Raw genomic sequence first — 17499 nt, 5'->3', positions numbered from 1 at the left:
ATTTTATTCAAAATAACTGATTGAGAGTGCCATTGTAATTATTTCTGCTTATCTTCTTCTGTTCACTTTACCGTCAGTACTTCTACTTGCCACCTATTTGGAATAGTCCACTTTTTGTTTGGGGGGCATTTTTTACAGGACTCATACAAATTATTAATTTTCTCCCGATTAAACGTATTCAGTATGTTTTTCTTGACTAAAGTTTTATCACAAATAAGTAGCTGCCTTTAGGCAATGATAATATCAACACTTTTTAAAATACATGTTGTCAAGTTTTTGGAGTCCCCCTCAATGAGGTGCGATGCCTTTGTCTGTGGACCATCGAGCAAATATGGCGGCTTCGCAATAGATGGAAAGCTTGAGCGAGCAAAAATGAAATGATTTCAGTTCAGTTTTATTGTCCACAATCGCACCTGCAGAAAGGTAGGCTAAAATTCATTTGCCAACAACATTGAAAGGTGAAACTATCAAAGTGTCCCCAACATTCTTCTACGGGCAAGTGTTTTTAAGCTTGATGTTGAACATAATGGGCTTGATTGCTACCTTGCTAGCACACTCTCATAGCACACTCTCATGTAGTAACAGCAATGCCTTAACAGAAAGATGTCAGAAATATATTTCAAGTTATTAATGCACGTAATTCTCGATTTGCACAGCCAGTTTGAATGATTAAAAATGACTGTTTGTGAGTAAATTGGTTGCAGGGTTGAAGGCATTTGCTGTTTTGTGAACCACTAATTATGCAATATACAGAACTTGATCCAGAAACATATAATGTGCTGTTTAAGAACTGCATCACAACAATTATATATCATGACAACTGTTAAAACTATTAACGTGTTATTTAAACTATTCATGTGTTATTTATACATTTAGGCACAGATGTTTTCCTAAAGATTATTTTCTGAGAGCATGTGATTTTGCATAACGTTGTCACATAAAGAGAAGAGATTGTAGTGATTTCCCGTATCTGTTGGTGATTCTTTGTACATTGTTGTCAGGTGTTTTATATTTTATTTATACTGTGTCTCATAATGCACATAAGCAAAGTGAATTCCTTCCTATATCTTGTGTGCACATTGTAGTGGTGTCCTTGTTCCTGCTCTGTATCAGCCACAATTTATAATGCACACTCTAATGTTATTATAGTATTAAGCTAAAACTCTGCCTATTTGTAAATGTCATTTCCGCTATCATGGTCTTGCATGCAATTTAAGCATGCAAGATCAACCAGTTAGGGGTGCTTACCACAAAAATGCATGTACAATAGGAATGGATTGGCTTACTAAACTTATACATGTTGAAATTTTCTTTGAATTTTAATTATATTGTTAACCAGCTGTCAAGAGTAGCTATAGCTACAGAAATAATGTTTTTTTATTAGTAATAGTAGTAGAAGTTTTGTAGTAACCTGGAAGTGCACTTATATAATAGCATAATATATGTATAAGTTAAATACAGTTATGATTAAGTCCAGTTATAATGATTGTTCATCACCCATGAGCAAAACTATCATGTACAAATGTGAATGGCAAAAACATATTTAGCCTCATTCAGACTGTCAGTCCTAACCTGATTTTTGTGCATATCCGATTGGAATCTGATTGTATTTAGTAAGTGTGAGCAGCAAAATAAAAATCACATGAAATGCAATTTTTACTAATCCGTTTTGAGCTGCATTCATTTGTGATTTTTAAGTCCTAGGCTATTCAAATCACATTTCTGGAAATCTGTTTCAGTCTGACCGCTCGAATCGGATTTTGCGTAGTTTGTCATTTTCTCTCACCACGTAAAAGGTAACCGTTTTGTTGTTGTTTGCATATGCCTACCAATGCAATGTAATTGCCATAGAAACCAAGGAAAGGAAAGGAAAACGAAAGAGCACCACACAGGACAAATCAGATATGAACAGTTGCAATACACAGTGTGAACAGTCAATAATTTAGATAAGATTCCAATCGGATACTCAATTAATCGGATTTGGACTGACATTGTGAACATAGACTTTGTTACCCATGCACTGTTAAGTCCATAAAGTGTAGGAAAGATTTACGTTGAATTCAGTTTACATTTCCTCTGTTTAATTATTGTTATAGAAATTATATGTAGTTATCTGTTTATTTTTAAATCGTTTACGATATCAAATTCAATTTGATCCAAAGTTACTTAGAGAGTAATACAAGCAGATGTGATTTAGTTTAATATTATTCAGTGAAAATAACTAGGCTACATCTTATTACTGCCATATACAATAGTGATATTGAAGCTGAAATGTTTGAAGCTGCCACCATTTTAACAAAAATCTAGTCTTACCAACATAGCTAGTTAATGTAATGTTACCTTGGTGACTACATCACATAAAACCAGAATTGATCTACTGCCTATGCAGATATAAGCCTTTTGTATAAATTTCTTAAACAACATATTGTGGGCTAATAAAATGCAGCAACAAATTTACGATCTCTTCAGTGATAAACAATGGCTGATGTTGATGTCTGTAGATGTGTTTTAATAGTTTTAAAGGGTTAGTTCACCCAAAAATGAAAATTCAGAAAGGTAGTAAAGACATCACTAAAGTAATCCATGTGACGCCAGTGGTTTAACTTCAATTTACTTGAGTGTTGCACGTTCACGCAACAAGGTCTGCTCTCACGTCAACACAACACGCATGCGTCGTGCTGTTGTCATGAGCGCATTGGAGAATGGAGATTAATATTTGTAAATAAAGTTTTTTTTTGTTTGTTTTTTTCGCAAACAAAGCACTCTCGTCGCTTCATAAAAGTCACTGATTACTTTTATGATGTCTTTACTACCTTTCTGGGGCTTGAAAATGGTAGTTGCATAGCTGTCAATGGAGGGAGAGAAAGCTCTCAGATTTCATTAAAAATATCTTCATTTGTGTTCCGAAGATGAACGAAAGTATTACCCTTTATTTACACTGCACACATCTTTGGCGCATTACGGCTCTGACATGGCCACCATGTGGTCGTGGCCACTCCTGTCAATGCTTGTGTTTATACCAGCCGCGCCACAGAATTTTTCAGAAGTGTCCCAGAAGCGGCTCTCCGCGCTGCTTCGCTATAGATACGTGCCTGGTCTATTTTTGACGGTTGCTGCATCCAAGCCGTACAGGCACTAATGTGAAATTTAGATACAAGATAATTGAGGATGTATTTTAAACAACTAAAAAAACACAGCTAAAATGTATCATCCATGTCGTTCATAACTGGACTTTTAAGCGTATTAACATTGCCTGTAGGCTACAGCACAACAAAATAGGACATAATTAACAATAACAATAAACACAATTAAACTGGACAAAACATAACCATTTAGCCAACTAACCCATGGTAGAACCCCAAAAATCAAGACAAAAAAACAAAACAAAAAAACAACGTCGGACATGCTAATTTCGTAGTCTCGCGAATCCAGTTGCTGTGCTTCTGAAATGCTCCTGGTGTGAGTTGGCAGTGCATGGAGCAGGGAACAAAACCTCGTCGGAGCCGTAATGTGTCGCAGACGTGTGCAGTATAATAAGGGGTTACGAGTTTGGAACGACATGAGGAATTAATGAAAGAATTTTCATGTTTAGGTGAACTAACCCTTTAAGTAGAATTTTACAGAAAGTTTCCAAAAATGTGGTAAAATGCTGTTGCTGGAGCGCTTGAAATAGTAACCAAGAGAGGATATAAAGTAGCTGTAGGGTTATTTAATTTTTAATATCTCTAACTTAACATGAATTCATTTATATATTGATTTTCGTGCTCATCTCATGTTTTTTTTTTTGTTTTTTTTTTGTCCCCAGAAACGGTCCTTAGGACTCCTAGGAATGTCTGGTTTGAAGGAGAGTGCCAAAGTAGAGGAGAATGACACCTCAATGTCAAGAATCTCTCAGGACCTTTTGAACAGCGAGACATTCTCTGCAGAGGGGGCTACACCAGGTCCATCAGTGCATTGTCCTCAAGAGACCATGGCACTACTCGGTGACCAAGGAGACCTCCTGACCAGTGTCGGTTTTATGGACTCCATTTGCTCAGATGGCCCAGCCAAGGCTGCTTACGTCAATGGATCCACCTCACCCCATATATCAGATGAAATCTTGTTGGATATTTCAAAAAATGTACCAGTATTCCTTCCCAAATCATTACAAGCTCAGAATTCTGTCACAACCAACGTCCACTTTGAAGGACCTGATCCACTCAGAAAAGAGGGGGAAATAACAATCAGGCAAACGTTGACTGCGGAGGATGTGGAGAATAGGGGTATATGGGGCTTTGATACTGAATCTCCAGAAAGTTCATTAGATAATTATGATGATGGAAATGACCTTAGCTGGAATCCCCAAAGGGAATTTATGAAGTTCCTGTGGGATGATGATAACGGTCTAGAAATGGAGGAAAAACTGTCCCCTGTTCCTTCACCCATCAACCATAAAAGACGAGTTCCGTCACCACTCAGCCGTAAAAGAAGAAAACGTAAAGAAAAATTGGTCTTAAAAGTCGATCCTTCAGAGGACCTATACTCTGATTTGAATTTTGATTCAAAAAAAGATCACCCAGGTGAAGGAAGCCGGACAGAGTGCAGTCCTGTTAAGAAGACACGTTCCCCAAGAAAACCATCCAAATTAAAGTCACCCATTGTAAAACATACAAAGTACTTAAATGGAGCTGCTGAGGCAGTCAAACACCTGTTTCCCAAACCAGCAAAAAAAACTATTAGCAAGACTCAAAAGATGGGACTGATTAAAGAAACTTTGCCATCAGACTCTAGGGAGGAACCAACTTTTTTTCAGCGTAACAGTGGTTTTAAAGAGAAATCGCTAGAAAACAGACAAAGTACAGGTAATAAAGATACAACTAGTTCAAAGCCATTCATATGTAAGGAATGTGGACAGTGTTACCATGATCATAGTTCACTGTTAAATCACGTAAGTGTTCACCGGGGCAAGCGACAGAAAATTATGGAAGAAATAAACGAGTTGCATCAAATTAAAGATGAAGGTAAAGATGCAAAGTTACAATGCCCCCAATGTACCTTTGGAACGAACTGTCCGAACACCTTTGTGCAACACGCTAAGACCCATGAGAAGGACAAACGATACTATAGTTGTAACAAGTGTGATTTTGTTGAAATGAATGAAGTTGAACTGAGACGCCATTTGCTTCATAAGCATGGCATCAGTGGTGCTGATCTTACTGTTTGGAAATCAGATGGATTTCAGGAGCGCAAAGTCAATAAATCAACATGTCCAATTTCTTACTCCTGTTCTGTTGAAAGAAAACCTAAAGACACCATTGGAAATCATGTTAAGGCTTCATGTCAACCGCATTTTAATGAAGAACAAGCATCCTCACATTCCCTTGACAGCAGTGATGAAGAACTATCGCTAACTGAACAGCCGACCTCTGTTTGCAAAGTTCTTACTTCATGTGCGAAACCAACAGCAAAGTCACCAAAATTGTCTGTGAAGCTCCGCGCACCAGACAAAAACTTGTCGTCTGATCAGAAGTGCGGTCTATTACGAAAGAAAAAGGTGTGGACGCACAAAAGTGTCCAAAGCCAATCAAGACTTGACAAATCAATTCACACACTTTTATCCAGAAAGAAACCTAGTGACCAGAGTGCCTCAGAATGCAACACTCATCCTGATGGAAGCAGTGCAACAGAGTTTCTTGACAATTCCCTCAATTACTCTGGAACAGGAACTAGTGTGTCCCCCTCTAAGTGTCTGAAAAGATCAGCTCATTCTAAAGAAGGGAACACTAAAATAACATTTAAGTCTGATGGAAACGTTACTTGTTCAGATGTTGGAAACTCATATTATACACATTTAAGTTTGGAAAAGCAAACATTGAAGAAGTCACCTTCCAAAAGGAAAATGTCAACTCCATTCCACAATATGCAGGGCCAAGATATTCTTTTAGATTTCCCAAAATGTCGACAAAATTTCAAGAAACCTGAAACATCCAAGAGGAGTAAAGAATTGATCAACAACGTTGACTTTATGTGTGATTCTAATGATGATCTTAGACCTGAAGAATGTGAAATCAACAAGAAGGCTAATGCACGTTTTGTAAGAAAACAGACTTCACCTGCAAAGGCAAGTCTTGTTGCCTCAACTAGTCACTTTAAGAGAAATCACAGTTCCCTGAGGATGTTTTCTGTCAAAGATGAATACAAGGAAGAAGAGATCTCAGAGTCGATCGCCACTGTAAAGCGTGAAGCGAGCTCAGATGTTGAGACAGATCTGAAGGCTTGTCCATACTGTCCTGCTGTATTTGAGTCAGGAATTAGCCTCTCTAATCATATAAGAGGACATTTGCACAGAGTGGGCCTGAAAGCACGCCATTCTGTATCTGCAGCTAAGGTGACTTCTCTTGACAAAGTACCTCCAGTTCGACGACGAAAATTGCCACAAATCAAAACAGGTGATGCTTCTCTTGTACTTGATAGTCTTGTTAATAAAATCAATTAAGGTAGTAGTTATGCAGCAAAATCTTTAATTATGAGATAATTGGCCAGAAAGTGGTGCTACAATAAGAGAATTCTCTGAAATACTTTTTCATACTCCTCCTAGCTTGTCATGCCAAATTGCATAAAATTGGTTGTGTATTTGGTCAATTATAATTTTAGTAAATATGTAGACAAATTGATGTTTATTGTGGGTGCAATGTCCAAATTTCAGAGTGCTTATGTATGTATAGCTTTATCATAAACACATCAAGATTTCTATAAGAAAATAAAAATGGTGTATAAATGTGTACACCATCCACAACACATTTAGAATAATAATACCAGCCTCATGTAATGGTGTGAAGCGCTCAAATCAGACATACTCATCATTAGGATGTTATAACAATTCAAATGAATGAATATAATCATTTCTGATTGAAAAGCCATTAGTATATAAGCTGTTGGCAAATACAATTTTTCTTTGAGGAGTTCCTGTGATAGCACCTTTTATTTTGCGGTTGCTGATGTTTCACTTCTCCAAGCTGTTTTTCGGTGTCCTCATGCTGGCCACATGTACTTGATTTGTTTACAGCCAGGAATGGTCGTGGTTTAAAATTCCCTCACAACCGGTGTGGTGCAAGTTAACTGACATGCAGGCTGGTTAATCTAGATGTTTTCAATTTTAGTTTGGACAAATTTAATTGGCTTTAATGTAATAAATATTTGTTGTAAATTTGGCTGATTACATGTGGTTTCCCTTTTGCTTTCTGATCCCAGCAGAGGACACATCCCAGACTGATCATTCTGCAGAGCTGCCAACCGACTGCCTACAGACAGAGCTCATCTGTCCTCTCTGTAGGGAGTGGTTTGACAACAGGACTGGGCTGTCCAATCATGTACGAGGCCACCTGAAGCGACTGGGCAAACCTACTTCCACCGCATCCAAATCTCCAGTCATCATATTGAAAGAATTGATGCGCGACAAGAAACAGTTTCAGATGAAGCTACAGGTTCTTGAGAAGAAGTGCCGTGCCACCAAGTCTTTCCATCCTATTAGTTTGAATAACGGACTAACCTTCGCCTCAACTGTCAAACGGCATAGAGATAAGGAGGAAAAGAAAAGGATAGAGATTAATAAAGGCTCACCACCAAGTGATCTGATTGGAATTTTGAAGAAAAGAAGAGCCCATGAAGAGACCAAAGCAAAGCACTCATCCCACATGGCGAGAAAGGCTCTCCTTTTATCTTCAGGCAAAGACTGTGGCCTTGAGATACAACCTTTCAAAGCAGTGCCAAATTCACTAGAAGGTAACGTTTCATTTGTTCCACTGATCAACTGTAATGAAGCTGAACAACTCCTTGAAGGGACTGTTCTTGCAAAAAAAAAAAAAGGAAATTCTGTGACACTTTGTTCAGTCTTATGTTTGACTAAACCCATATGCTTGAAATGCAGAAAAAGAACAAGCATACTGGTTTGGAACAACATGAGGGGGAATAAGTAATGTCAAAATTATAATTTTGAGTGGAACTATCTAAACATGAAGAGATTATACACTCATTGTTTAATCAATAATGAATGTTTCAAATGTAGCTATAATTATTTAAAATGTAAGTGTATAACTTTTATTTTCACTATAGCCATACAATTTTGTCTGCTTTATATACTTACTATACACTAGTGTAGTATTTTATGTAAATTACAAATATTAGGCTTCTCCAAATGTAGACTGATATGGAAGTAAAATAATGTCAAATGTTTTTGAAACAAAAAGCCTGTTGAATTGCACTACTTGGAAAAAAAAATAGGCATTGCATTAACCATGCTTGCATTTTAAGGCATTGTATTTTTAGGGCTTGCATTTTTATGGGCTGAAATTCAACATGGTTGAATATTTAAGCTGTGAATATTTCAATTAAAAACATTTCAAACACATTTTCATTATTAAAAATTCAATAATCCATATTCACCTTTCATATTTCACTTCCAAAATATTCAAACTGTTTAAAAATACAACCTATAATATTCAACAGGCAATTTTCGGTCCATTTTATTTCGTTTTGCAAATTCGCTTCCACAAATTCAGTGGTTCAAATTCGACAGTAAATTCAACGGAACTGCAGGAAAAGCAGTAGATTACCGAGCATACTCTCCATCTGCTGTTAGTCAACCTCACCAGCAGGTGGTGCAAAAGCGCTTGTTGTTGACGAAGACCAGCAACAGTTAGAGCAAGCCATTCATTCATAAAACTCATTTAACAGCAATGTAAGTGTATTTGTGATTATTATGACGGCGGTTTTATGTTAAATTCAGTGTCTTCACGGTTACTTTCCCGGTTACTTTACTTTTCTCTACCGTAAACGAGATTAATGTTATTCCCCGATGCAGATATACAGATCTAATGTTACATTTTTGAGGTTGACATATATTTCTCTTGGTTGTTTAGTAGCCTTAACTTTAGATTGTGGCGATGTGCTGCATGCAGGCTATTAGGGTTTCCCTCAATACTTAAGGATTCCCCAGCTGGACATATAAAACGCTTAACGTAGCTTAATGGACTAATTACAGTGATATAAAAGACCAAACTCGCAGGGGCAAGCAGATTGAATCAGAATAACGCGCAAAGTTAATGCTGAGCGTTTCCCAGTGATAGACTGGCATAAGTTGGCTTGACGTTGGACATTCGCACATTTAGGGACCGTCTCTAAAGTGTATACGACTTTGGTATACACGTTTCTAACTTCAATAGCATGTGAATAGAGCGACTTACAGTCATAAAGCCAACTGTAAAGTGTTCATGTAGTGTCAGGCATACTGCGCACCCTTTGGATTTTTTATATTTATTCAAATAAATTAAAGTTTGCTATTGAAGTTAGAAACGTGTATGCCAATGTTGTATGCAACTTTTGAGACGGTCCCTAAATGTGCGAATGTCCAATGTCAAGCAAATTTTACATTTATTAGGCTACATTTAGTCATTTATTTAGCAGACGCTTTTATCCAAAGCGATTTACAGTTAAACTAACAATAGGAGGACAACAATATGCAAGTGCTATGACTCTTCCCAGTTTAAGCTAATGCAATACATGTAGGCATAGCCTACTATATGTTACTATACTATATATATATATATATATACTGTAGAGAGAGAGAGAGAGAGAAAAGAGAAGAGAAAGTGTTGATTTTATGCCAGTAGGCTATATCACGAAACGCTCTGCATGAAACTTTGCGCGTTACGTTCATATTCTTAGTCCATCTAGCCAATGTAGTTAGCCTGACTTCGTCATACTCATATTCTAGTCAGAATGTGAGTCTGATACCGCTCCATAGAGATTTGATTATGGGGCGTGTCTCAACCGAACTAGGAAAAAAAAAAAACTCTGCACTCAATTGGATAGACCTACAACCAATCAGAGCAACGGAGTTAATGACGCATGTTCTTCATTCATATTTTCAACCAACAAAATGTTGCGGGCGCGGCTCTCTGTTCCTCTTTTAAAATGAATGCGCTGTCGATATCTTCTATAACAGACGCGATGGCGGAATCGACACATGATGTTTCATAAACAAAGTTCGGGAGGAGCACGTACAAATAATCAATCCAATATCAACTTGTCATCAAACAATACCATGTCTAACGTTACCGAGGAAGCATATTCACTCTGTCAACTTACCTAACAACACTCCTTGACAGTTTTTCAGCATCCCTCGGTCCCTCCACCACCCCGAATCCTCACTCTTGTCTTGTTCTCTCACAACCAGGAACACGGGGGGAGTATGGCTACCGAGCCCACAGCCCTCTCCTCGGACAGCACGTCAAGTCAAGTCATCTTCATTTATATAGCGCTTTTAACAATGTAGATTGTCTCAAAGCAGCTTTACAGAGATAAGCGTATAATTTAAGGTAACAGAGATTGTTTCGGCTTTACAGCAGAGTTAAGTTATTTCCATCTAAAGTTAGTTTTAATTAATTTGGTTCCGTTGCAATGATCATTTGTTATTAAATTAGGGGCCGCTAAGACGACACCATTCTCTCTACACAGACTTTAAACGCGAACCTGTGAGAAACGCTGATGGCGGTCACATGCGCATTTAGAATGGGTTCTATAGTTATGTGCGTTAGAATATACGCAGGTTTGGAATTCCCTACAAGCCAAGCCTAAACAAAATACTTGTCTTTCCTTATAAATTTGATAAGGAATTTTATTTTATTTGTTGCTTTGGGGTAGGACCGCAAGACGAATTTTCCCGACAACGCCTTATCTGTAGAGTGGTAGTGGGATCCTCCATAGGGAGAGACTAGTTGGCACTTCAGCACTGCGTTGTCATCGGTCCAGGTGAAGGTCCTTCGTCAGATCTGGATACGGCCTGGATCCGGCAGGCTGCAGGAAAAACCTTGGGATAAACACAGACACTAAAATTAGCGTAGATGCCATTCTTCTCGTGATGTAACGAGTACATCAGGATTTTTGGGAAGTGTTCCCGGTTCCGGCTGACCTAATCTATGCAGCATAACATTAAATTATAGAAGTCTATAATGTATTATGTGAAAGCTAGGTCAAAGAGATGTGTCTTTAATCTGGCTTTGAACTGACAGAGTGTGTCTGCTTCCCGGACAATGGTAGGAAGACTGTTCCAGAGTTTTGGTGCTAAATAGGAAAAGGATCTACCGCCAGCAGTCGATTTTGATATTCTAGGTATAATCAACTGGCCGGAATTTTGAGATCGTAATAGACGTGACGGACTATAATGCGTTAAGAGCTCGCTCAAGTACTGCGGAGCTAAACCATTCAGTGCTTTGTAAGTAATCAGCAATATTTTAAAATTTATGCGATGTTTAATAGGGAGCCAGTGCAGTTTTGACAGAACCGGGCTAATATGGTCATACTTCCTGGTTCTGGTAAGAACTCGAGCTGCTGCGTTTTGGACCAGCTGTAGTTTGTTTATTAAGCGTGCAGGGCAACCACCCAGTAGAGCATTACAATAATCTAGCCTTGAGGTCATGAACGCATGAACTAATTGTTCCGCATTTGTCAATGAGAGCATATGACGTAATTTAGATATATTTTTAAGATGGAAAAATGCAGTTTTACAGATACTAGACACGTGACTTTCAAATGAAAGATTGGTATGAAAGAGCACACCCAGGTTCCTAACCGACGACGAAGACTTAACAGAGCAGCCATCAAGTGTTAGACAGTATTCTAGATTATTACGTGAGGAAGTTTTTTGTCCAATAATTAGAAACTCTGTTTTTTCAGAATTTAGAAGTAGGAAATTACAAGTCATCCAATTTTTTATATCCGCTATGCATTCCGTTAATTTTGTGAATTGATAAGTTTCGTTAGGTTTTGAAGAAATATAGAGCTGAGTATCGTCAGCATAACAGTGAAAGCTAATTCCATGTTTCCTAATGATATCTCCTAAGGGTAGCATGTACAGAGTGAACAGCAGCGGTCCTAATACTGAGCCTTGTGGTACGCCATACTTAACCTGTGATCGATGAGACATCTCATCATTTACTGCTACAAACTGATAACGGTCAGATAAGTATATTATATATTAATATATTATATTATATTATATGTTATTATATATTAAACCATGCTAGTGCATTTCCTGTAATGCCAACATAATGTTCTAATCTATTTAAAAGAACGTTGTGGTCGATGGTGTCAAATGCAGCGCTAAGATCGAGTAACACTAATAGAGAGATACAACCACGATCGGATGATAAGAGCAAATCATTTGTGACTCTAACGAGAGCTGTTTCGGTACTATGGTACGGTCTAAATCCGGACTGGAAATCCTCGCAGATATCATTTCTTTCAAGAAAGGAACACAGTTGTGAGGATACTGCCTTTTCTAATATCTTTGACAGAAAAGGTAGATTCGAGATCGGCCTGTAATTGACTAATTCTGAAGGATCAAGTTGCGTTTTTTTAACAAGCGGTTTAATCAAAGCCAGCTTAAAGTTTTTTGGTACGTATCCTAGAGACAAAGACGAATTAATGATATTAAGAAGAGGATCTATGACCTCTGGAAGTATTTCTTTCAGTAGCTTAGTCGGTATAGGGTCTAACATACATGTTGTAGATTTAGATGATTTAATGAGTTTAGTAAATTCTTCCTCTCCTATAGCAACGAATGAATCAAATTTTTCCTCAGGGAGACTACAATGCACTGCCTGATGCGATACTGTAGTAGACGGTTGCATAGTTATAATTTTGTCCCTGATATTATCAATCTTATAAGTGAAGAAGTTCATAAAGTCATTACTGCTGTGTTGCTTGGAAACTTCGGTGCTTGAAGCTTTATTTTTCGTTAGTTTAGCCACCGTTTCAAATAAATACCTAGGATTATGTTTATTTTCTTCTAATAGGGTTGAAAAATAAGCAGATCTAGCAGCTTTTAAAGCCCCTCTGTAAGTAATTGAGCTCTCTTTCCATGAAATGCGAAATACCTCTAGTTTTGTTTTCTTCCAGTTGCGCTCCATTTTTCTGGCTGCTCTCTTAAGGGCCCGAGTGTGCTCGTTGTACCACGGCGTTGGACTATTTTCTTTAATCTTCTTTAAGCGCAACGGAGCAACTGTGTCTAAAGTGCTGGAAAAGAGAGAGTTAAACGTTTCTGTTGTAATATCTAGTTCTTCTAAGCTATCTGAGATGCTGAGATGATGAAACTGATTAGGAAGATTATTAATAAAGCAATCTTTAGTAGCAGAAGTGATAGGTCTCACATATTTGAAACACGGAGTCGGCTTTGCAGCCTTGGCTAAATGCAAATTACACGAGACTAGATAATGATCTGAGATGTCATCGCTCTGCTGCAGAATTTCAACGGCATCCACATCTATTCCGTGTGATAATATTAGATCTAGAGTATGATTACGACGATGAGTAGGTCCTGACACGTGTTGTCTAACTCCAATTGAATTTACAATGTCTTTAAATGCCAATCCCAATGCATCTTTTTCATTATCGATGTGTATATTAAAATCACCAACAATTAGTACTTTATCTGCAGTCAATATTAATTCTGATAGAAAGTCCGCAAATTCTTTGATAAAGTCTGTATGGTGCCCTGGTGGCCTGTATACAGTAGCCAGCACAAATCTCAAACGTGATTTATCGTTTACACTATATATTTTTACATTAAGCACCAATGCTTCAAAAGAATTATATTTAAAACTTGATTTCTTAGTGGTTTTGAAACTATTACTATAGATTACAGCAACACCACCCCCTTTGCGTTTCAGACGAGGCTCATGTTTATAACAGTAATCTTGCGGGGTTGATTCATTTAAAGTAATGTAATCGTTTGGTTTTAGCCAGGTTTCTGTCAAACACAGCACATCTAGGTTATTATCTGAAATCATATCATTAACAATGAGTGCTTTAGCACGTCATATACGCATTTATTCTATCTGACTTATTTGTGTGAACTCGTGACATCTCATATAGCCAACGCATTTATTCTATCTGACTTATTTGTAAATGTGAACTCGTGAAATCTCAATTCTCCAGCTGCAGTCGTCTTTGTTGTAAACTAATTCAAATCAAGCGCTCTTTGGTGACGTGGGTGATTACGTAACCGCAGACCATCTGTCCATCATCGATTAAAACCCGCCCTGGCAATTTGATTGGCTCGGCCTTCTAGGAGCCGAGCATAATTACTCCTCAATGGATCGAGTCCAGACCGAACTTCCCGACCAAAAAATGTTGTGGGCGGGGTTCGGGCTGGCACCCAGGCTACAATATAGTAGCCTACAGCCTACATCCCCAATAAGGTGCGAGTTTGGTCTTTTATATCACTGTATTAGTCCATAAACTACGTTAAGCATTTTGTCCCGACGGAAGGGGAATCCTTGAGTATGAGGTATTGAGGGAAACCGATTATAATCCTGTTCATGTAGAGAAAGCTGATGACATGTAGGCTACACAGGGAAAGTAACAATGAAGGTATTGAATGAAACAAACACAGCTTTTGTGTCTTTATCATCTTTTCCGCATATATACTGACACGATAATCATTTTCATTTTATGAATGAATGGCTTGCTCTAACTTTTGCTCTGTCTTCGTCAACAACAAGCGCTTTTGCACCACCTGCTGGTGAGGTTGACTAACAGCAGATGGAGAGTATCTCGGTAATCTACTGCTTTTCCTGCAGTTCCGTTGAATTTACTGTCGAATTTGAACCACTGAATTTGTGGAAGCGAATTTGCAAAGCGAAATAAAATGGACCGAAAATTGCCTGTTGAATATTACAGGTTGTATTTTTAAACAGTTTGAATATTTTGGAAGTGAAATATGAAAGGTGAATATGGATTATTGAATTTTTAATAATGAAAATGTGTTTGAAATGTTTTTAATTGAAATATTCACAGCTTAAATATTCAACCATGTTGAATTTCAGCCCATAAAAATGCAAGCCCTAAAAATACAATGCATTAAAATGCAAGCATGGTTAATGCAATGCCTATTTTTTTTTTCAAGTAGTGCAATTCAACAGGCTTTTTGTTTCAAAAACATTTGACATTATTTTACTTCCATAGACTGATCGCTACTGCTAAATGATCCTTTGATGAAAGGCCTGAATTTTAGTGGTTTGAACATAAAGAGTACATTAACAGTGTATTACAGTACCTATAATGACTATAAGTGTTTCATTTTTATGTGTTTTGTTTTTGTTACAGAGAAAAGTGAACTCAATAGAAAAGTTTGCGTGCACTGTAATGCCACCTTCCACAGTGGTGTTAGTCTCTCCAATCATTTGAGGGCATATGCACATAGAAAGAAAAAAGCTCTTCTGGATGGAACTAGTACGCACCTTTCTTTCCTTCTATGTAAATGCACCTGTGTACTTGCATTTGACTTCTTGTTCTACTTTCCTAGGGCTTAGATCTTGCAGAATGCATGTCACATGCTCACTTCCTTTACTAAACTTTGCTTTGACTCTTCCAATTTCTCATAAAAAGAGTAACATGGAAGTAACTTAAAGGGTTAGTTCACCCAAAAATTTAAATTCTGTCATTATTTACTCGCGCTCATGCCGTTCCAAACCCGTAAGACCTTCGTTCTTCTTCAAAACACATATGAAGATATTTTTGATGAAATCTGAGAGCTTTCTGTCCCTCCATTGACATGAACGCGAGTAATTAATGACAGAATTAAAATTTTTGGGTGAACTAACCATTTAAGTAATGTAAACATTTTGAATAGTGTTTTTTTTTAATAATAATTACTAGGATTATTCAGGTGCTTTTAGTAGCAGAGATTTATACGGACACCTGATGGTTAATCAGATTGTAGTTGCTGCACTATGCCATTGTAATAGTATTGTTATCATTTGATTATTATTATTTTTTTCACAATCAAATGCCCAATAATAGAGGGTTACTGAGATAAACTATTCGGCTGGTCATGTGAGCCAGCCACCACAAGGGTAAGACTTTATTTGTAATGTATGGAATAAGTGCTTTAACATATTTTGCTAAACATTAAAAACCTGAGAAAAAGCCTTCAATGTTGTTATAGGTTAAAAGCATATGGTGTGCTTTTTAAATATGTTTGTGTAATTTCTAATAAATGCATTGTTCATTATTGCAGCTTATGACTGTAAACAGAGAAAGCAAAGATCAAGGTCTGGGTCAAAGAAGAAAATGTACCCGCTGCTGCACAGTCCAGAGGAAATCTACAGACTTACTTGCAGGTAACCTGTTACAAATATATAAATGCATATTTAATATAATATTAAAATACATATTTAACATGAATATTATGAAATATATATTGTAAAGCATGTTGTATATTGTAAAATTATTATTGTCTAGTTGTTTTGTTTCTTGTTTTTCCATTCTTTTCACATTTGTCATTGCATCATTGTGTAATTGTTTCCACATGCAGGTTTTGTGACCTAGTCTTCCAGGGCCCTTTGTCAGTGCAGGAGGACTGGATAAAGCATTTACAGAGGCACATTATGAATACCGCTGTACCGCACACAGGGGCTGGGATGGTGGAAGTCACCTCCTTCCCCAAGGACTCTTGCTCCAACACCGTACCACAGGCACAATCTTCAGTGATGCAAACATCCTCATGAGCCCAGGAACACACAACACAGATTGTCCTTGAAATATCACTTGTGTGTACATTGTTTGGTTTAAATTTTAGATTGCCATCAGTAAGGACTTCTGGTTTTAATCTGAATGAGGATCCATTCTTACCACAGACCGCTTTTTAGATATTGTTACATTGTGCTGGTGTTGTACATGGTCAAAGAACGTACAAATGGTGGGTGAATATGTTGAGATTTCAGTGGAACTCACCTCCAAAAGACAACCTTTACCTCAGATGCTTCTCACATTGAGTTTAATCTGTCATCATCACAGACCTATGCTCTACAAAAACTGAAATGATTATGTTTATGGATTTTATAACAAGCCATTTTAATTTGAGAACAAACACAATTTTGTCTTTTTGTTGTCCCATCCACGAGCCTTGGAAGGTGCACATATGATGCATATGTGTAAAAATGTAAGTCTATATATTTACTTGATTCAAAAGTTTAACTCATGCCAACACATAAGTCATTGTGTAAAACATCCTGTTCTATTGATATTTAGCGGTTCAGACAGTATGCATGTCATAACTCCCTGTTTACACCGTTTCCGCTCTGGTAACATTTTGGTTTTTCACTTATTACCCTGTTTTGATTTTATCTTAAATCTGTAAGTTTGCCACGTGTGCAAAACAAAAAAAACAACAAAAAAAAAAAACATTAACTGTTACTTGTGTAGGCCATTTTTTACAGTTCAGATATTTTTGTGTATAAACCTTTTTAGGTAATTTATGTGAAAAATGTAAATCACTATAAACATTTTTGCTGTTCAGAATAAAATGTTTTTGTCGTCTTCAGCTTGTTGGTATGTTAAGCTATGAATGGAACTTACTTTGTAATTGTTGATATTAACAGATTACACCACATAATTTGCATATTGCCAACAGTGCTAGCAGATGAGTCTAATAACCTAGATAATCAAACGACCTTGTGA

The 17499-nt window shown here is 37.3% G+C and overlaps 1 protein-coding gene across 4 annotated transcripts; it reads left to right on the top strand.

The window, feature by feature from the left end:
• Positions 1-174: 174 nt before the first annotated feature.
• Positions 175-17360, top strand: znf644a (zinc finger protein 644a). 4 transcript variants are annotated; one of them, XM_081375263.1, is made up of 6 exons: positions 175-423; positions 3806-6428; positions 7234-7761; positions 15145-15270; positions 16058-16160; positions 16355-17360. In XM_081375263.1, the coding sequence occupies exons 2-6, from the start codon at positions 3830-3832 to the stop codon at positions 16545-16547; spliced, it is 3549 nt and encodes a 1182-aa protein (XP_081231389.1). In that variant the 5' UTR covers positions 175-423; positions 3806-3829; the 3' UTR covers positions 16548-17360. The 4 variants fall into 4 exon arrangements, with proteins under 4 accessions (XP_081231389.1, XP_081231388.1, XP_081231391.1 ...); XM_081375262.1 differs by having other exon boundaries at positions 7231-7761; XM_081375265.1 differs by lacking the exon at positions 15145-15270.
• The last annotated feature ends 139 nt before the right edge of the window (positions 17361-17499 follow it).

The sequence above is a fragment of the Scardinius erythrophthalmus genome (genome assembly GCF_964197995.2).
Source record: "Scardinius erythrophthalmus genome assembly, chromosome: 9".
Taxonomy (NCBI): domain Eukaryota; kingdom Metazoa; phylum Chordata; class Actinopteri; order Cypriniformes; family Leuciscidae; genus Scardinius; species Scardinius erythrophthalmus.
The sequence above is the reverse complement of the archived record's forward strand: the minus strand, read 5'-3'. Positions and strand labels throughout refer to the sequence as shown.

Excerpts from the sequence above, each read along its gene's own strand:
- znf644a (XM_081375262.1), top strand. The coding sequence starts at position 3,830 with ATGTCTGGTTTGAAGGAGAGTGCCAAAGTAGAGGAGAATGACACCTCA. Across the intron at positions 7,762-15,144 it reads AGTGCCAAATTCACTAGAAG|AGAAAAGTGAACTCAATAGA; the intron begins GTAACGTTTCAT and ends TTTTTGTTACAG. Across the intron at positions 15,271-16,057 it reads AGCTCTTCTGGATGGAACTA|CTTATGACTGTAAACAGAGA; the intron begins GTACGCACCTTT and ends TCATTATTGCAG.